This window comes from Oncorhynchus nerka, linkage group LG14 (genome assembly GCF_034236695.1).
Source record: "Oncorhynchus nerka isolate Pitt River linkage group LG14, Oner_Uvic_2.0, whole genome shotgun sequence".
NCBI classification, from domain to species: domain Eukaryota; kingdom Metazoa; phylum Chordata; class Actinopteri; order Salmoniformes; family Salmonidae; genus Oncorhynchus; species Oncorhynchus nerka.
The window spans coordinates 12,111,402-12,134,191 of NC_088409.1; the positions used below are offsets into that span (position 1 = coordinate 12,111,402).

Sequence of the window (22,790 nt, forward strand, 5' to 3'; positions counted from 1 at the left end):
ATGTTTGTCTATGGAGATTGCATGGCTGTCAGCGAATCTGGGTTTGTGGCTAAAATAGACTAATCCACTAATTGGAGGGGTGTCCACATACTTTTGTCCATATAGTGTATAAGACAAAACATACTAAATCTTACCAGTTACTAATTAGATTTCTGTACTAATAATCTTCTTCTGTCATAGAAGATTGTTATTTGTTTTTCATGGTTGTTTTCCATATGGGGCATGATGGCACAAACATTAGTGGGACCAGACTAATATTTGGGGAGTGTATTTTGGATGATGAGGCCTCTTACTCAGCATGTGACTCTGGAGAGTGATGAGGTGTTCCTCCCAGCTCTGCCCGTCCTCCTGCTCGTTCCCTAACCCTGGAGGCCGGTTCCAGTTCAGGACCTGGAAGTATCAGAAACAGTTGCATACCTCCATTAACTCAAACACTAATGCCATGCTAACCACACTCCTACCCTCCACCAGACCAAGCTTCAATTGATAGAAAAGAGCAAACACTTACAGCTGTCCCACCAAGATCAAGTTACTACAGCCACTGCTGCTACTACTACTACAGCCACTGCTGCTACTACTACTACAGCCACTGCTGCTGCTACTACAGCCACTGCCACTGCTGCTGCTACTACTACAGCCACTGCTGCTGCTGCTACTACAGCCACTGCTGCTACTACAGCCACTGCTGCTGCTACTACAGCCACTGCTGCTGCTACTACTACAGCCACTGCTGCTGCTGCTGCTACTACTGCTGCTACTACAGCCACTGCTGCTACTACTACAGCCACTGCTGCTGCTACTACAGCCACTGCTGCTGCTGCTACTACTACAGCCACTGCTGCTGCTACTACTACTACAGCCACTGCTGCTGCTACTACAGCCACTGCTGCTGCTACTACTACAGCCACTGCTGCTACTACTACAGCCACTGCTGCTGCTGCTACTACAGCCACTGCTGCTGCTACTACTACAGCCACTGCTGCTGCTACTACAGCCACTGCTGCTGCTACTACAGCCACTACAGCCACTGCTGCTGCTACTACAGCCACTGCTGCTGCTGCTACTACAGCTGCTGCTGCTACTACTACAGCCACTGCTGCTGCTAGCCACAGCCACTGCTGCTACTACTACAGCCACTGCTACTACAGCCACTGCTGCTACTACTACAGCCACTGCTGCTGCTACTACAGCCACTGCTGCTGCTACTACAGCCACTGCTGCTACTACTACAGCCACTGCTGCTACTACAGCCACTGCTACTGCTGCTACTACTACAGCCACTGCTGCTGCTACTACTACAGCCACTGCTGCTACTACTACAGCCACTGCTGCTGCTACTACTACAGCCACTGCTGCTGCTGCTACTACAGCCACTGCTGCTGCTACTACTACAGCCAGCCACTACAGCCACTGCTGCTACTACTACAGCCACTGCTGCTGCTACTACTACAGCCACTGCTGCTACTACTATCCAGCCACTGCTGCTGCTACTACAGCCACTGCTGCTGCTACTACTACAGCCACTGCTGCCTACTACAGCCACTGCTGCTGCTACAGCCACAGCCACTGCTGCTACTACAGCCACTGCTACTACTACAGCCACTGCTGCTGCTGCTACTACAGCCACTGCTGCTGCTACTACTACAGCCACTGCTGCTACTACTACAGCCACTGCTGCTGCTACTACAGCCACTGCTACAGCCAGCCACTGCTGCTGCTACTACAGCCACTGCTGCTACTACTACAGCCACTGCTGCTGCTACTACTACAGCCACTGCTGCTGCTACTACTACAGCCACTGCTGCTGCTACTACAGCCACTGCTGCTACTACTACAGCCACTGCTGCTGCTACTACAGCCACTGCTACTACTACAGCCACTGCTGCTGCTACTACAGCCACTACTACTGCTGCTACTACTACAGCCAGCCACTGCTGCTGCTACTACTACAGCCACTGCTGCTGCTACTACAGCCACTGCTGCTGCTACTACTACAGCCAGCAGCCACTGCTGCTGCTACTACTACAGCCACTGCTGCTACAGCCACTGCTGCTGCTACTACAGCCACTGCTACTGCTGCTACTACTACAGCCACTGCTGCTGCTACTACTACAGCCACTGCTGCTGCTGCTACTACTACAGCCACTGCTGCTGCTACTACAGCCACTGCTACTGCTGCTACTACTACAGCCACTGCTGCTGCTACTACTACAGCCACTACTGCTACTACTACAGCCACTGCTGCTGCTACTACAGCCACTACAGCCACTGCTGCTGCTACTACTACAGCCACTGCTGCTACTACTACAGCCACTACTACAGCCAGCCACTGCTACTGCTGCTACTACTACAGCCACTGCTGCTACTACTACAGCCACTGCTACTGCTGCTACTACTACAGCCACTGCTGCTACTACTACTACAGCCACTGCTGCTGCTGCTACTACAGCCACTGCTGCTGCTGCTGCTACTACAGCCACTGCTGCTACTACTACAGCCACTGCTGCTACAGCCACTGCTGCTACTACTACAGCCACTGCTGCTGCTACTACAGCCACTGCTGCTACAGCCACTACAGCCTGCTGCTACTACTACAGCCACTGCTGCTGCTACTACTACAGCCACTGCTGCTGCTACTACAGCCACTGCTGCTGCTGCTACTACAGCCACTGCTACTACAGCCACTGCTGCTGCTACTACTACAGCCACTGCTGCTGCTGCTACTACAGCCACTGCTGCTGCTACTACTACAGCCACTGCTGCTACTACTACAGCCACTGCTGCTACTACTACAGCCACTGCTGCTGCTACTACAGCCACTGCTGCTGCTACTACAGCCACTGCTGCTACTACTACAGCCACTGCTGCTGCTACTACAGCCACTGCTGCTGCTACTACAGCCACTGCTGCTGCTACTACAGCCACCTGCTGCTGCTACAGCCACTGCTGCTGCTACTACTACTACAGCCACTGCTGCTGCTACTACTACAGCCACTGCTGCTGCTGCTACTACAGCCACTACAGCCACTGCTGCTACTACTACTACAGCCACTGCTGCTACTACTACAGCCACTGCTGCTGCCACTAGCTACAGCCACTACAGCCACTGCTGCTACTACAGCCACTGCCTACAGCCACTACTACAGCCACTGCTGCTACTACTACAGCCACTGCTGCTGCTACTACAGCCACTGCTGCTACTACTACAGCCACTGCTGCTACTACTACAGCCACTGCTGCTGATACTACAGCCACTGCTGCTGCTACTACTACAGCCACTGCTGCTGCTACTACTACAGCCACTGCTACTACTACTACAGCCACTGCTGCTACTACTACAGCCACTGCTGCTGCTACTACTACAGCCACTGCTGCTACTACTACAGCCACTGCTGCTGCTACTACAGCCACTGCAGCTACACAGCCACTGCTGCTACTACTACAGCCACTGCTGCTACTACAGCCACTGCTGCTACTACTACAGCCACTACTACTACAGCCACTGCTGCTGCTACTACTACAGCCACTGCTGCTGCTACTACAGCCACTGCTGCTACTACAGCCACTGCTGCTGCTACTACAGCCACTGCTGCTGCTACTACAGCCACTGCTGCTGCTACTACAGCCACTGCTGCTGCTACTACAGCCACTGCTGCTGCTACTACAGCCACTGCTGCTGCTACTACAGCCACTGCTGCTGCTACTACTACAGCCACTGCTGCTGCTACTACAGCTGCTGCTACTACAGCCACTGCTGCTGCTACTACTACAGCCACTGCTGCTGCTACTACTACAGCCACTGCTGCTGCTACTACAGCCACTGCCACTGCTGCTGCTACTACAGCCACTGCTGCTGCTGCTACTGCTACAGCCACTGCTGCTACTACTGCTGCTGCTACTACAGCCACTGCTGCTACTACTACAGCCACTGCTGCTGCTGCTACTACAGCCACTGCTGCTGCTACAGCCACTGCTGCTACTACAGCCACAGCCACTGCTGCTGCTACTACAGCCACTGCTGCTGCTGCTACTACAGCCACTGCTGCTACTACTACTACAGCCACTGCTGCTACTACAGCCACTGCTGCTACTACAGCCACTGCTGCTACTACAGCCACTGCTGCTACTACTACTACAGCCACTGCTGCTACTACTACTACAGCCACTGCTGCTACTACTACTACAGCCACTGCTGCTACTACTACTACAGCCTGCTGCTGCTGCTGCTACTACAGCCACTGTTGCTACAGCCACTGCTGCTGCTCCTCCTACTGCTGTTGCTACTACCTGGAAGTAGCCATCCAACACGGTCCTGATCTCCAGCCGGCGCTCTGCAGGACTACTGGAGTGGAGGGTGTGCACCATTGCAGTCAGGCACTGCAGGGTCAGCCGTAGCAGCGTGGGGTCCTTGGGGTTGGAGGAGGTCCGGAGGCACCAGGCTCGGAGTACAGAAAGAAGGTCCTCCACAGACTGCAGGGTGATGGAGAGCAGGCCGTTCTTCTGGAATGCATAGATACCGTACATACGAGTTAACACACACACACACACAATTCTGAAGAGAGGTACAGTAGGAGTGCTTTACCTTGCTGCCACTGATGACAGCCCCTTGGAGATGGACCAATCGGAGAGCGAGGTCCTCTGGGATCTGCTGGCTGTCCTGCAGGCTGTCTGTGAACCAACGACACATTGATGATTGTTGTTTTGACAGGCTGTCTGTGAACCACATATTGATGGTTGGTGTTTTGATGACATGGAAATCTAGCCTGAGCATCAGTCTGTACCATCATGCCAACTCCTTGTCGCTCACTGTAATACCAAAAGGTTAGGCTTGACAATGAGCAATGGAGTTGACAAGAGCACTTACAGATCTGAGACCAGGCTACAGAAGGAGACAACAGGCCTGGGACCAGGCTACAGAAGGAGACAACAGATTTGGGACCAGGCTAATGGCAATACATTGTACAGTCGTGGCCAAAAGTTTTGAGAATGACACAAATACTAATTTTCACAAAGTCTGCTGCCTCAGTTTGTATGATGGCAATTTGCAAATACTCCAGAATGTTATGAAGAGTGATCAGATGAATTGCAATTAATGGCAAAGTCCCTCTTTGCCATGCAAATGAACTGAATGCCAAAAAAAAGATTTCCACTGCATTTCAGCCCTGCCACAAAAGGACCAGCTGACATCATGTCAGTGATTCTTTCGTTAACACAGGTGTGAGTGTTGATGAGGACAAGGCTGGAGATCACTCTGTCATGCTGATTGAGTTTGAATAACAGACTGGAAGCTTCAAAAGGAGGGTGGTGCTTGGAATCATTGCTCTTCCTCTGTCAATCATGGTTAACTGCAAGGAAACACGTGCCGTCATCATTGCTTTGCACAGAAAGGGCTTCACAGGCAAGGATATTGCTGCCAGTAAGATTGTACCTAAATCAACCATTTATCAGATCATCAAGAACTTCAAGGAGAGCGGTTCAATTGTTGTGAAGAAGGCTTCATGGCGCCTAAGAAACTCCAGCAAGCGCCTGGACCGTCTCCTAAAGTTGATTCAGCTGTGGGATCGGGGCACCACCAGTACAGAGCTTGCTCAGGAATGGCAGCAAGCAGGTGTGAGTGCATCTGCACGCACAGTGAGGAGAAGACTTTTAGAGGATGGCCTGGTGTCAAGAAGGGCAGCAAAGAAGCCACTTCTCTCCAGGAAAAACATCAGGGACAGACTGATATTCTGCAAAAGGTACAGGGATTGGACTGCTGAGGACTGGGGTAAAGTCATTTTCTCAGATGAATCCCCTTTCCGATTGTTTGGGGCATCCAGAAAAAAGCTTGTCCGGAGAAGACAAGGTGAGCGCTACCAACAGTCCTGTGTCATGCCAACAGTAAAGCATCCTGAGACCATTCATGTGTGGGGTTGCCTCTCAGCCAAGGGAGTTGGCTCACTCACAATTTTGCCTAAGAACACAGCCATGAATAAAGAATGGTACCAACACATCCTCCGAGAGCAACTTCTCCCAACTAAACAGGAACAGTTTGGTGATGAACAATGCCTTTTCCAGCATGATGGAGCACCTTGCCATAAGGCAAAAGTGATAACTAAGTGGCTCGGGGAAAAAAACATCAATATTTTGGGTCCATGGCCAGGAAACTCCCCAGACTTTAATCCCATTGAGAACTTGTGGTCAATCCTCAAGAGGCGGGTGGACAAACAAAACCCCACAAATTCTGACAAACTCCAAGCATTAATTATGCAAGAATGGGCTGCCATCAGTCAGGATGTGGCCCAGAAGTTAATTGACAGCATGCCAGGGCGGATTGCAGAGGTCTTGAAAAAAAAGAAGGGTCAACACTGCAAATATTGACTCTTTGCATTAACTTCATGTAATTGTCAATAAAAGCCTTTGACACTAATGAAATGCTTGTAATTATACTTCAGTATTCCATAGTAACATCTGACAAAAACATCTAAAGACACTGAAGCAGCAAACTTTGTGGAAATGAATATTTGTCTCATTCTCAAAACGTTTGGCCATGACTGTACAAGACAGAATGCACAGCCAGTACACTGTGATGTCATAAAGAGATGTGGAAATCCAAGGCACACTGGGACAGCATTGAGAAATAGCAGGATGTGGGTTGAGCCCTCGTTAGGCAAGGTTATGTATCAAGACAATGGAGATGCCATAATCCTTAGTAATAGGTCCAACAACAGCTAGCAGTATTATACACACCTGAAAAACAGCTTCTATCTCAAGGCCATCAGACTGTTAAACAGCAATCACTAACATTGAGTGGCTGCTGCCAACACACTGTCATTGACACTGACCCAACTCCAGCCACTTTAATAATGGGAATTGATGGGAAATGATGTAAATATATCACTAGCCACTTTAAACAATGCTACCTTATATAATGTTACTTACCCTACATTATTCATCTCATATGCATATGTATATACTGTACTCTAGATCATCGACTGCATTCTTATGTCACTAGCCACTTTAACTATGCCACTTTGTTTACTTTGTCTACATACTCATCTCATATGTATATACTGTACTCGATACCATCTACTGTATGCTGCTCTGTACCATCACTCATTCATATATCCTTATGTACATATTCCTTATCCCCTTACACTGTGTATAAGACAGTAGTTTTGGAATTGTTAGTTAGATTACTTGTTGGTTATCACTGCATTGTCGGAACTAGAAGCACAAGCATTTCGCTACACTCGCATTAACATCTGCTAACCATGTGTATGTGACAAATAAAATTTGATTTGATTTGATTTTTTCAGAGGCTGAGCCCACTGGGCTCTGGTCAAAAGCACTGCACTATATAGGGAATACAGTGCCCACTGGGCTCTGGTCAAAAGCACTGCACTATATAGGGAATACAGTGCCCACTGGGCTCTGGTCAAAAGCACTGCACTATATAGGGAATACAGTGCCCACTCTGGTCAAAAGCACTGGGAATACAGTGCCCTGGGTGGTCAAAAGCACTGCACTATATAGGGAATACAGTGCCCACTGGGCTCTGGTCAAAAGCACTGCACTATATAGGGAATACAGTGCCCACTGGGCTCTGGTCAAAAGCACTGCACTATATAGGGAATACAGTGCCCACTGGGCTCTGGTCAAAAGCACTGCACTATATAGGGAATACAGTGCCCACTGGGCTATGGTCAAAAGCACTGCACTATATAGGGAATACAGTGCCCACTGGGCTCTGGTCAAAAGCACTGCACTATATAGGGAATACAGTGCCCACTGGGCTCTGGTCAAAAGCACTGCACTATATAGGGAATACAGTGCCCACTGGGATGCAGCTCAACCCCATCCCTCTCTCAATAGCATGGTGTTAACAGTCATGTCGAGCTTCCTGTAATCTACAGACTCAACTTGTCCAGACAGGTTTCCCACATGGTTTACAGATTAGCACCCTGCTAATCAAAGGACACTAGCAACAGAAGTGTTTAATCAACTAAGATCCCAGTGAGAGAACACTGCTAATTAGAAAATAACATCATTCACTTTAGATCAAGACAGAACATATCGACTGGACTCTTGCCCACTGTGTTTCTCCAAAGGGAGAAAAGTACATTTTGAGCAGCCTAAAGGAAAGCTGTATATTAGTGTGGTGTGTGTGGTGTGTGGTGCCTCACCATGGAATAGAGCAGGCAGCTCCTCTGGTAAGGGGAGAGGGGAGAACTTATACTTGCTCCTCTCCACCATGCTCACCTCCTCCCTAAAAAAAAACACACACGCACATATTTACAGCAGGCCTACAGACTTGGCCTCCATACCAAAAAGCATCCTATTCCCCATGTAGTTCCCCACAGGGCTCTGGTCTAAAGTAGTGCACTATATAGGGAGTAGGGTGCCATTTGGGATGCACACTTAAGGAGACAGAGATAAGAGCTGTTGCAGCAACACCGTCATCCACTACAGATGAACATGCAGAGATAAGGCCTTGGGTTGGGTTTATACAGTCTGCCCTCGACATGGTCTTTCACCACACACACAAAGACACAGACATACTGACACACACAGTCCAACGGGCGGTCTCCACCCAGCTTCAAAACACACCCAGTTCAACGGGTGGTCTCCACCCAGCTTCAAAACACACACAGTCCAACGGGCGGTCTCCACCCAGCTTCAAAACACACACAGTTCAACGGGTGGTCTCCACCCAGCTTCAAAACACACACAGTTCAACGGGTAGTCTCCACCCAGCTTCAAAACACACACAGTCCAACGGGCGGTCTCCACCCAGCTTCAAAACACACACAGTTCAACGGGTGGTCTCCACCCAGCTTCAAAAAACACACACAGTTCAACTGGTGGTCTCCACCCAGCTTCAAAACACACACAGTCCAACGGGTGGTCTCCACCCAGCTTCAAAACACACACAGTCCAACGGGTGGTCTCCACCCAGCTTCAAAACACACACAGTTCAACGGGTGGTCTCCACCCAGCTTCAAAACACACACAGTCCAACAGGCGGTCTCCACCCAGCTTCAAAACACACACAGTCCAACAGGTGGTCTCCACCCAGCTTCAAAACACACACAGTTCAACGGGTGGTCTCCACCCAGCTTCAAAACACACACAGTTCAACGGGTAGTCTCCACCCAGCTTCAAAACACACACAGTCCAACGGGCGGTCTCCACCCAGCTTCAAAACACACACAGTTCAACGGGTGGTCTCCACCCAGCTTCAAAACACACACAGTCCAACAGGCGGTCTCCACCCAGCTTCAAAACACACACAGTCCAACAGGCGGTCTCCACCCATCTTCAAAACACACACAGTCCAACAGGCGGTCTCCACCCAGCTTCAAAACATGGGTAGGGCGTGCACGTAAACACGGACGTACACACGCACGTACACACGGACATACACACGCACGTACACGCGGACGTACACACGCACGTACACGCGCACGTACACACGGACGTACACGTGCACGTACACGCACACACGGACGTACACGCGCACGTACACACGCACGTACACACGGACGTACACGCGCACGTACACACGCACGTACGTACACACGGACGTACACACGCACGTACACACGGACGTACACACGCACGTACACACGGACGTACACACGCACGTACACACGCACGTACACACACACGCACCCTGTCAGGCGTCTCCTCCATGTATTGTAAGGGTCAAAGAGACTTTCCAACAGCATTAGGCCATACTGAATCACTGTCTGGAGGGACGACTGATCCGCAGGCTGCTTCTTCAGCTGAAACACACACATACACACATATTTACTTGACCTTGAGAGGGCTTTTAAAACAAAGACATCTCAGAGCAAATAATAACAAACACAGCTACACACTTTTACTAAATACACATTCCTATTTATGACACTCTTCACAAACAATACTGACAATATAGACACAGGTCAGCCACACACCCACAGGTCAGCCACACACCCACAGGTCAGCCACACACCCACAGGTCAGCCACACACCCACAGGTCAGCCACACACCCACAGGTCAGCCACACACCCACAGGTCAGCCACACACCCACAGGTCAGCGACACACCCACAGGTCAGCCACACACCCACTCCTCTATTCTCAGGAAACCAGTTCTGTTTCTTTTAGGTGGAAAAATGTAATGTGGATTTATAGGATAGTATTCTTCTCATCTCCACTGCATTCTCTGGCTCAATAGACAGTATATTATCATTCTGGCTCAATAGACAGTATATTATCATTCTGGCTCAATAGACAGTAAATTATCATTCTGGCTCAATAGACAGTATATTATCATTCTCTGGCTCAATAGACAGTATATTATCATTCTGGCTCAATAGACAGTATATTATCATTCTGGCTCAATAGACAGTATATTATCATTCTGGCTCAATAGACAGTATATTATCATTCTCTGGCTCAATAGACAGTAAATTATCATTCTGGCTCAATAGACAGTATATTATCATTCTCTGGCTCAATAGACAGTATATTATCATTCTCTGGCTCAATAGACAGTATATTATCATTATCTGGCTCAATAGACAGTATATTATCATTCTGGCTCAATAGACAGTATATTATCATTCTCTGGCTCAATAGACAGTATATTATCATTATCTGGCTCAATAGACAGTATATTATCATTCTGGCTCAATAGACAGTCAATTATCATTCTGGCTCAATAGACAGTATATTATCATTCTGGCTCAATAGACAGTCAATTATCATTCTGGCTCAATAGACAGTCAATTATCATTCTGGCTCAATAGACAGTAAATTATCATTCTGGCTCAATAGACAGTATATTATCATTCTGGCTCAATAGACAGTATATTATCATTCTGGCTCAATAGACAGTATATTACCATTCTGGCTCAATAGACAGTATATTATCATTCTGGCTCAATAGACAGTAAATTATCATTCTGGCTCAATAGACAGTCAATTATCATTCTGGCTCAATAGACAGTAAATTATCATTCTGGCTCAATAGACAGTATATTATCATTCTGGCTCAATAGACAGTATATTATCATTCTGGCTCAATAGACAGTATATTATCATTCTGGCTCAATAGACAGTAAATTATCATTCTGGCTCAATAGACAGTAAATTATCATTCTGGCTCAATAGACAGTAAATTATCATTCTGGCTCAATAGACAGTATATTATCATTCTGGCTCAATAGACAGTATATTATCATTCTGGCTCAATAGACAGTATATTATCATTCTGGCTCAATAGACAGTATATTATCATTCTGGCTCAATAGACAGTAAATTATCATTCTGGCTCAATAGACAGTAAATTATCATTCTGGCTCAATAGACAGTATATTATCATTCTGGCTCAATAGACAGTATATTATCATTCTGGCTCAATAGACAGTAAATTATCATTCTGGCTCAATAGACAGTAAATTATCATTCTGGCTCAATAGACAGTATATTATCATTCTGGCTCAATAGACAGTATATTATCATTCTGGCTCAATAGACAGTATATTATCATTCTGGCTCAATAGACAGTATATTATCATTCTGGCTCAATAGACAGTATATTATCATTCTGTCTCAATAGACAGTAAATTATCATTCTGGCTCAATAGACAGTAAATTATCATTCTGGCTCAATAGACAGTAAATTATCATTCTGGCTCAATAGACAGTATATTATCATTCTGGCTCAATAGACAGTAAATTATCATTCTGGCTCAATAGACAGTAAATTATCATTCTGGCTCAATAGACAGTATATTATCATTCTGGCTCAATAGACAGTATATTATCATTATCTGGCTCAATAGACAGTAAATTATCATTCTGGCTCAATAGACAGTATATTATCATTCTGGCTCAATAGACAGTATATTATCATTCTGGCTCAATAGACAGTAAATTATAATTCTGTCTCAATAGACAGTATATTATCATTCTGGCTCAATAGACAGTATATTATCATTCTGGCTCAATAGACAGTAAATTATCATTCTGGCTCAAGTATATTATCATTCTGTCTCAATAGACAGTATATTATCATTCTGTCTCAATAGACAGTATATTATCATTCTGGCTCAATAGACAGTAAATTATTATTCTGGCTCAATAGACAGTAAATTATCATTCTGGCTCAATAGACAGTAAATTATCATTCTGGCTCAATAGACAGTAAATTATCATTCTGGCTCAATAGACAGTAAATTATCATTCTGGCTCAATAGACAGTATATTATCATTCTGGCTCAATAGACAGTAAATTATCATTCTGGCTCAATAGACAGTATATTATCATTCTGGCTCAATAGACAGTAAATTATCATTCTGGCTCAATAGACAGTATATTATCATTCTGGCTCAATAGACAGTATATTACCATTCTGGCTCAATAGACAGTATATTATCATCCTGGCTCAATAGACAGTATATTATCATTCTGGCTCAATAGACAGTATATTACCATTCTGGCTCAATAGACAGTATATTATCATTCTGGCTCAATAGACAGTATATTATCATTCTGGCTCAATAGACAGTATATTACCATTCTGGCTCAATAGACAGTATATTATCATTCTGGCTCAATAGACAGTATATTATCATTCTGGCTCAATAGACAGTATATTACCATTCTGGCTCAATAGACAGTATATTATCATTCTGGCTCAATAGACAGTATATTAATCTAGAGTATGAATGAGTGATATAGTATAGTTTGCAGATCCTCCATTGTTGAAAATTACTCATGTGTAACTTAAGTGTGTGTGTGTGTGTGTGTGTGTGTGTGTGTGTATATGAGGTTCATCTAGGGTTGTGTCTTACCTGAGTCAAGCAGAAGTTTAACAGTGTAATGGTCTCGAAGACAAAGCCTGGGGTCTTCTCTGGGTCAATGTTTTCCATATTCCTGAAGAACAGAGAGACTCAGATCAAATTGTCACCAATCTTTCTCTGATATCACTGTTATCTAGCATCAGCTTCTAGCAGATTTTTTCTTGTTATCTAGCATCAACTTCTAGTAGATTGTTTTCATGTTATCTAGCATGAGCTTCTAGCAGATCTTTTCATGTTTTCTAGCATGAGCTTCTAGCAGATCTTTTCATGTTTTCTAGCATGAGCTTCTAGCAGATCTTTTCATGTTTTCTAGCATCAGCTTCTAGCAGATTTGTTCTTGTTATCTAGCATCAGTCATGGGTAGAAATGATGGGCAGAGTCATTCAACAAAGGGTGAACTGAGGGTCATAGAACATATAAGGTCTTCGATAATGAAGAACTTAATAAGCAGCAGGGGGTGGAGGGTGCTGTTGTTACTGTCGCCCCCAGAGAGGTGCAGGGTGCTGTTGTTACTGTCGCCCCCAGAGAGGAGCAGGGTGCTGTTGTTACTGTCGCCCCCAGAGAGGTGCAGGGTGCTGTTGTTACTGTCGCCCCCAGAGAGGTGCAGGGTGCTGTTGTTACTGTCGCCCCCAGAGAGGTGCAGGGTGCTGTTGTTACTGTCGCCCCCAGAGAGGTGCAAGAGAGAGGTGCAGGGTGCTGTTGTTACTGTCGCCCCCAGAGAGGTGCAGGGTGCTGTTGTTACTGTCGCCCCCAGAGAGGTGCAGGGTGCTGTTGTTACTGCAGGGTCGCCCCCAGAGAGGTGCAGGGTGCTGTTGTTACTGTCGCCCCCAGAGAGGTGCAGGGTGCTGTTGTTACTGTCGCCCCCAGAGAGGTGCAGGGTGCTGTTGTTACTGTCGCCCCCAGAGAGGAGCAGGGTGCTGTTGTTACTGTCGCCCCCAGAGAGGAGCAGGGTGCTGTTGTTACTGTCGCCCCCAGAGAGGTGCAGGGTGCTGTTGTTACTGTCGCCCCCAGAGAGGTGCAGGGTGCTGATGTTACTGTCGCCCCCAGAGAGGAGCAGGGTGCTGTTGTTACTGTCGCCCCCAGAGAGGTGCAGGGTGCTGTTGTTACTGTCGCCCCCAGAGAGGTGCAGGGTGCTGTTGTTACTGTCGCCCCCAGAGAGGAGCAGGGTGCTGTTGTTAGCCCCCAGAGCAGGGTGCTGTTGTTACTGTCGCCCCCAGAGAGGAGCAGGGTGCTGTTGTTACTGTCGCCCCCAGAGAGGAGCAGGGTGCTGTTGTTACTGTCGCCCCCAGAGAGGTGCAGGGTGCTGTTGTTACTGTCGCCCCCAGAGAGGTGCAGGGTGCTGTTGTTACTGTCGCCCCCAGAGAGGTGCAGGGTGCTGTTGTTACTGCAGGGTGTCGCCCCCAGAGAGGAGCAGGGTGCTGTTGTTACTGTCGCCCCCAGAGAGGTGCAGGGTGCTGTTGTTACTGTCGCCCCCAGAGAGGTGCAGGGTGCTGTTGTTACTGTCGCCCCCAGAGAGGTGCAGGGTGCTGTTGTTACTGTCGCCCCCAGAGAGGTGGAGGGTGCTGTTGTTACTGTCACCCCCAGAGAGGTGCAGGGTGCTGTTGTTACTGTCGCCCCCAGAGAGGAGCAGGGTGCTGTTGTTACTGTCGCCCCCAGAGAGGAGCAGGGTGCTGTTGTTACTGTCGCCCCCAGAGAGGTGAATGGCACTGTGTGATAGCTGGTCACTGAAGAACACCAGTATGTCCCTGGGTACGAGGGGAACCTCCGTAATATAGTTCTCCAGCCTGAGAATGTAGGAAAGAGGGAGGGGAAGAGGAAGGGGAGAAGAGGGAAGAGGGAGAGAGAGGGAAATGGAGAGGAAATGGAGGAGAGGGGAGAGGAAATAGGGAGGGGAGGGGAAGAGGAAAGAGGGAGGGGAGCGGGAAGGGGAGAGGAAAGAGAAAGGGGAGAGAGAGGGGAGAGGGAAGGGGAGAGGAAAGAGAAAGGGGAGAGAGAGGGGAGCGGGAAGGGGAGAGGAAAGAGAAAGGGAGAGAGAGAGGGGAGAGGGAAGGGAGCGGGAAGGGGAGAGGAGAGGAAAGAGGAAGGGGAGCGGGAAGGGGAGAGGAAAGGAAAGAGGAAGGGGAGAGAGAAGAGGGAGGGGAGAGGGAAGAAAGAGGGGAGAAGAAAGAGGGAGGGGAGCGGGAAGGGGAGAGGAAAGAGGGAGGGGAGCGGGAAGGGGAGAGGAAAGAGAAAGGGGAGAGAGAGGGGAGAGGAAAGAGGGAGGGGAGCGGGAAGGGGAGAGGAGAGGAAAGAGGAAGGGGAGCGGGAAGAGAGGGGAGCATGAAGAGGAGAATGGGTTGGTGGTGGAGAGGAGCGGAGTGGAGAAGAGGAAGGCGAGAGGAAGAAGAAGAGATGAAAGAGAGGATGGTGCTGTTTTACTACTTTACTATAAACATGTCAAAATTACACCTCTGGATTGGTAATAAGGTCAGAGTTCATCCAACTCAGTCTGACACACACCACCTGTAGCCTACAGTATGCCTCCCTCAGCAGGGATTTGGTAACATATTGATGAATTAAAGAAAGAACCTGCCTGCACACTAATAATGCTCCTATAATGTGACGTGCATACAACAATGTGACTTTCAATGTTACTTTCAAAATGTCAATGAGGTCTGTGAAAGAGAGCCCTTCACTATGGACAAAATGTATATTTTATTGACATTTTTAAAGTGTAGATTACTGTCAAGTAATGTTATTTATTTTCTATTTCAGCTCAACCTGCACTTTCTATCATCTCCTAACATGTCCTGTTGTTTTAGCATGGCTCATTATGTTGCCTAATTGGTGGGTGTGGCTAATTTGTGGGTGTGGCTAAGTTGTGGGTGTGGCTAATTGGCACAGGTGCCTGCGATGTGTAATCAGGGCCTGTGTTTCCCTGAAGGCGTTTCCTGACTGTGTGGAAGAGACTGTGTTTGTTTTAGCCCCCAGACATGTGAATTTACTTTCCAAGTCTGCCAGTTTATTTAAAATGAAGTACTTTTACAACTGTCTCATTGCTCAGATCCACTTTTAAGCCTTTTAGATGACAAGGTATCAGCCAGCTGGTCACTGTGATCAGTGCCCTGAGGTTTCCCCTTGTTACAGATCTAGGATCTGCTCAAACGTAGTACAGGGAATAGATTGCAATTTGGGACGTGAGATATACATTTGAGCCAATCAGTCAACTCACCTGCGAGGCTCCAGTGACTGCACATCAACAAGCTTCTCAAAGGAAGCCACAAAAGCCTCCAGCCACTGCTGCAGGCAGCCCTCATCTTTCTGCAGGAGGAGAGGAGGGGAAGAGAGACAGAGGATGAGTCTCCAGTCATACTGGCACCAGTCTGATCTGGGTTGATGTGATTGATGCTTCTCGGTACAACACCAAGGGGAATCCCTGGCAACATTTGTTGCATGGCAATAACATTTTCTGATTCTGAAGTCACACGTGCAGAACTAGTAAACACAACATGGAAAAGCACAGTGCACCAGTACACGGCACAGTGCACGTGGACCAGTACACGGCACAGTGCACGTGGACCAGTACACGGCACAGTGCACGTGGACCAGTACACGGCACAGTGCACGTGGACCAGTACACGGCACAGTGCACGTGGACCAGTACACGGCACAGTGCACGTGGACCAGTACACGGCACAGTGCACGTGGACCAGTACACGGCACAGTGCACGTGGACCAGTACACGGCACAGTGCACGTGGACCAGTACACGGCACAGTGCACGTGGACCAGTACACGGCACAGTGCACGTGGACCAGTACACGGCACAGTGCACGTGGACCAGTACACAGCACAGTGCACGTGGACCAGTACACGTTAACATTCCATTTAAAGGACTGTACCCTGTGGTTGATGTTTTCTGGTCACCGTGCCAACAGGTTGTCCTTATGCAGTGTGTTACACTCAGACTCTAAACAACAACCAGAGGGGGCTGACGTCTCTTGTTTTTGCAACAGGAAGTTACAGCAACCTTACGAAAGTGATGGCACATTCAGGAGCATATGAGATAATGCATTCAAGCCTTGTTTCTAAATAGTAGAGGCCTATGGCTGAAAAACACCACCACGAAAGTAACAAGCTATACATTTCTTTATAGGCCAAATAAATAAAACATTGGTTAAGTCATGTACATGATTTATGCACAAAGAATGTGACTTCCTTTCATCATCAATCGACTTATCCATCCTTAACTCCATTAAATACTGTGCTTTAAATGGAAAGGGAAGGGTGACTGGCCTTCAACTATAACACATGGACATGTACAGAGTTCTACTGTAGGTTCTATAACACAGGGACATGTATACAGAGTTCTACTGTAGGTTCTATAACACAGGGACATGTATACAGAGTTCTACTGTAGGTTCTATAACACAGGGACATGTATACAGAGTTCTACTGTATGTTCTATAACACAGGGACATGTATACAGAGTTCTACTGTAGGTTCTATAACACAGGGACATGTATACAGAGTTCTACTGTAGGTTCTATAACACAGGGACATTTATACAGAGTTCTACTGTAGGTTCTATAACACAGGGACATGTATACAGAGTTCTACTGTAGGTTCTATAACACAGGGACATGTATACAGAGTTCTACTGTAGGTTCTATAACACAGGGACATGTATACAGAGTTCTACTGTAGGTTCTATAACACAGGGACATGTATACAGAGTTCTACTGTAGGTTCTATAACACAGGGACATGTGTGCAGAGTTCTACTGTAGGTTCTATAACACAGGGAGATGTATACAGAGTTCTACTGTAGGTTCTATAACACAGGGAGATGTATACAGAGTTCTACTGTAGGTTCTATAACACAGGGACATGTATACAGAGTTCTACTGTAGGTTCTATAACACAGGGACATGTATACAGAGTTCTACTGTAGGTTCTATAACACAGGGACATGTATACAGAGTTCTACTGTAGGTTCTATAACACAGGGACATGTATACAGAGTTCTACTGTAGGTTCTATAACACAGGGACATTTATACAGAGTTCTACTGTAGGTTCTATAACACAGGGACATGTGTACAGAGTTCTACTGTAGGTTCTATAACACAGGGACATGTATACAGAGTTCTACTGTAGGTTCTATAACACAGGGAGATGTATACAGAGTTCTACTGTAGGTTCTATAACACAGGGACATGTATACAGAGTTCTACTGTAGGTTCTATAACATGGGGACATGTATACAGAGTTCTACTGTAGGTTCTATAACACAGGGAGATGTATACAGAGTTCTACTGTAGGTTCTATAACACAGGGACATGTATACAGAGTTCTACTGTAGGTTCTATAACACAGGGACATGTATACAGAGTTCTACTGTAGGTTCTATAACACAGGGACATGTATACAGAGTTCTACTGTAGGTTCTGTCAATATCGCAGCTCTTATCTCCCTCATCATATCCTGCTACTCTCCTCCTATCAAGTCACACTACGTTTCCCATCTCTCACATAGCCTCATCTAGCCTGGTCCCAGATCTGTTTCCCATCTCTCACATAGCCTCATCTAGCCTGGTCCCAGATCTGTTTCCCATCTCTCACATAGCCTCATCTAGCCTGGTCCCAGATATGTTTCCCATCTCTAACATAGCCTCATCTAGCCTGGTCCCAGATCTGTTTCCCATCTCTCACATAGCCTCATCTAGCCTGGTCCCAGATCTGTTTCCCATCTCTCACATAGCCTCATCTAGCCTGGTCCCAGGTCTGTTTCCCCATCTCTCACATAGCCTCATCTAGCCTGGTCCCAGATCTGTTTCCCATCTCTCACATAGCCTCATCTAGCCTGGTCCCAGATCTGTTCCCCATCTCTCACATAGCCTCATCTAGCCTGGTCCCAGATCTGTTTCCCATCTCTAACATAGCCTCATCTAGCCTGGTCCCAGGTCTGTTTCCCCATCTCTCACATAGCCTCATCTAGCCTGGTCCCAGATCTGTTTCCCATCTCTCACATAGCCTCATCTAGCCTGGTCCCAGATCTGTTTCCCATCTCTCACATAGCCTCATCTAGCCTGGTCCCAGATCTGTTCCCCATCTCTCACATAGCCTCATCTAGCCTGGTCCCAGATCTGTTTCCCATCTCTCACATAGCCTCATCTAGCCTGGTCCCAGATCTGTTTCCCATCTCTCACATAGCCTCATATAGCCTGGTCCCAGATCTGTTTCCCATCTCTCACATAGCCTCATATAGCCTGGTCCCAGATCTGTTTCCCATCTCTCACATAGCCTCATCTAGCCTGGTCCCAGATCTGTTTCCCCATATCTCACATAGCCTCATCTAGCCTGGTCCCAGATCTGTTTCCCATCTCTCACATAGCCTCATCTAGCCTGGTCCCAGATCTGTTTCCCATCTCTCACATAGCCTCATCTAGCCTGGTCCCAGGTCTGTTTCCCCATCTCTCACATAGCCTCATCTAGCCTGGTCCCAGATCTGTTTGTGCTCTTTCCTACTCCATTGCTGTCATCGTCAAGCCAAGGAGTTGGCACTATTGATGTCACTAAACAACTAGAGTACCACAGAGAGACTGAGTACTATCTACTATTGATGTCACTAAACAACACTAGCACCACAGAGAGACTGAGTACTATCTACTATTGATGTCACTAAACAACTAGAGCACCACAGAGAGACTGAGTACTATCTACTAATGATGTCACTAAACAACTAGAGCACCACAGAGAGACTGAGTACTATCTACTATTGATGTCACTAAACAACTAGAGCATCACAGATACTGAGTACTATCTACTAATGATGTCACTAAACAACTAGAGCACCACAGAGAGACTGAGTACTATCTACTATTGATGTCACTAAATAACACGAGCATCACAGAGAGACTGAGTACTATCTACTATTGATGTCACTAAACAACTAGAGCATCACAGAGAGACTGAGACTGAGTACTATCTACTATCTACTATTGATGTCACTAAACAACTAGAGCACCACAGACTGAGTACTATCTACTAATGATGTCACTAAACAACTAGAGCACCACAGAGAGACTGAGTACTATCTACTATTGATGTCACTAAATAACACTAGCACCACAGAGAGACTGAGTACTATCTACTATTGATGTCACTAAACAACTAGAGCATCACAGACTGAGTACTATCTACTATTGATGTCACTAAACAACTAGAGCACCACAGAGAGACTGAGTACTATCTACTAATGATGTCACTAAACAACTAGAGCACCACAGAGAGACTGAGTACTATCTACTATTGATGTCACTAAACAACTAGAGTACCACAGAGAGACTGAGTACTATCTACTAATGATGTCACTAAACAACTAGAGCACCACAGACTGAGTACTATCTACTATTGATGTCACTAAACAACTAGAGCACCACAGACTGAGTACTATCTACTAATGATGTCACTAAACAACTAGAGCACCACAGAGAGACTGAGTACTATCTACTATTGATGTCACTAAACAACTAGAGTACCACAGAGAGACTGAGTACTATCTACTATTGATGTCACTAAACAACTAGAGCACCACAGAGAGACTGAGTACTATCTACTAATGATGTCACTAAACAACTAGAGCACCACAGACTGAGTACTATCTACTATTGCAGTGTGGCTCAGTATAAGCCTCCCTCACCCTATCAACATATCAATCTATCTTAGGAACATATGTTATCAGTCGTAGAGATAGAGGTCAGTGGTAACATTCATTGATGTGCAACTGACGTCTCACGTTCAAATCATCTAAGAACATCTAGTGATGGTGCACTGTGACAGAGACACTTTAAACCTAGTTTGCTAGCGCCATTACAGTCACACAGAGACATGCTACATCATCTCAGCTTTCTACTAGGGAGAAAAGAAACAGTATGGTGTTGAAGGGAATACCTTCCCCTGACTTCACTCAGAGCACGACGTTAGAGAGACGCAAAGCCTTCTTCACGTGAGAACGAGGAGTGTTATTTTCTTCCACACATCAGGCGGTGTGTGGAGTGAGGGACTACAGTTCCCACAAGGCCCAACTTGACTCATTACACCCAAACAACATCAGGCGGTGTGTGGAGTGAGGGACTACAGTTCCCACAAGGGCCAACCTGACTCATTACACCCAAACAACATCAGGTGACACCACATGACCTGAAAATTAGTCAGGCACTTCACTATGAGACGCCTACTTCTACTGCTGCTAGTTTAGTAATGAACCATGCCTCGTTGATGCTTGCAGCCTGAAAGACGCCCATAGGCCCCTATAGAGGAAGTTAGTTACATTGTCAACAGCTGGCAGCAGCACCAATATGGCTGCAAGGCACAATCCAAAACATACTTCAGAAACCCCCCGTTTAAAGATCACTACTACTGGCAAATGTGTAACTTCAGCAAACGTCTTTTGAAATCAGCAGAGGCAATGCAACAGATGTGAAATCCAACATACAGTAAGATGCAGTGCATCAATGTGAGTGGATGAACATCTTCTATCTTCACGTTTTCTGTAATCAATCTAGAATGAAATGATAATATTAGCCTACCAGTTGACTGTCATTTGTGGGCCAGTCCATGTCTCATTGCATGTGTCTGGGAGGGCAGGGAGAAGGGGTTCAGAGGAACCCAGTCTCAGTGAGCCCTCCTGGGTCCTAGGTTATCAGGGAGACCAGAGTCAGAACAGTAGGTCCAGACCAGGCCCACAGGGTGCTTCAGCTCTTCAGAGTAGTAAGTAGCACATCGCTCCTAATCAGCACTAGTGTCTGTCGGTCTCCAGCCCGCTCTCCTAATCAGCACTAGTGTCTGTCTGTCCGTCTGTCGCTTACTCGCTCCGTCTCTCTCTCCTTCTGTCAAGCAACCAGGAAATGTCAAGTCACTATAACCGAAACACATTTCCTCCACACGACGCTCAAACTCAGCCTCTTCATAGTAGGCCTCTTCCTCTTTAGTTACTGGAGCTATTTGTGAAGCAGATGAGGATGTCGGTAAGGGCTCGACCCAACAGCATCCTCCAACTATCTAGCACTGCATGTACTCAGCCTTCTACTTCTCAGAATGACTGACGTGTGTGGGAACACAGTTGGTGTACAAAATGTTTGAACAGTTCGATGAGTTGTTGTGGAACCCAAAATATCTGACTAGGTGATAATAGGTTTATTCTTCTGAAGAAGAACAGTGTTTCTGAATGACTTTTGTATTGGGAAGTGTTAGATCTGTTCACTGGAAAGCTGACTATAGCTTCAGTATGACAGTCATTACAAGGTACTTGACCGATGTGTACCTGCTCTGCACAGTAAGGCACAAGTAAAAGTCTCAGCACAAATATAATATGCCCTCAAGTCTTCATCTGTGATCCAAGTTTAGCCATAATGGCTTTCCATAAACACTGTACTTTCAAAAGCCACCTCATAGCCTGACCATCTGTCTGTCTCAGTGACATGAAAATAGAATTACCTTGAAATAATCCCATCATTGTCAGTTATCAACAGTAGAGGTCTGCACTGGATTGATTTCTTCATCCTGCTCCCACGCGCAGATTTCCATACTACACCGCGCCCGCAGGTGTTCTGTGCGACTCCCACCCGTTACCGCAAGAACTGGTCCCAAACCCAACCGCAGTCCCGCTAAATTATTTTAGGCGTATATGACGTAGCTCTCTTGCCAGCCATGGTCCCAGCAATTTTGCGCCTATAGACAATATCAAATGCGCAAATTACTTAGGTATAATTACCAGAGATTCTCACGTGGTCCATTATTTTAGGATATCTATATTTAATACTGGGCTATATCAGCCAATATGGTAGATGTAGTTTGAAGTCAGCAGAGTTGGAGAGACTTACCCTTTCTCTTGAGTTATTTGTTATAGCCTACTCTTTGGGAGTTTCAAACTGAGAAATAGACTATGGGTGACCAATATGTATTTCTAGGCAATAG

At 46.7% G+C, this 22,790-nt stretch overlaps 1 protein-coding gene across 1 annotated transcript in view; it reads right to left on the bottom strand.

The window, feature by feature from the left end:
* nbeal2 (neurobeachin-like 2) overlaps nt 1-22,790 on the bottom strand; it is a gene marked incomplete at its 5' end in the record, with an annotated part of 167,409 nt that overhangs the window by 119,172 nt on the left and 25,447 nt on the right. Inside the window, 9 exon segments of the mRNA XM_065027411.1 lie at nt 294-390; nt 4,288-4,500; nt 4,583-4,668; nt 8,163-8,245; nt 9,652-9,764; nt 12,826-12,914; nt 13,261-13,514; nt 14,250-14,618; nt 16,046-16,134. Coding sequence (XP_064883483.1) covers nt 294-390; nt 4,288-4,500; nt 4,583-4,668; nt 8,163-8,245; nt 9,652-9,764; nt 12,826-12,914; nt 13,261-13,514; nt 14,250-14,618; nt 16,046-16,134 — 1,393 coding nt within the window.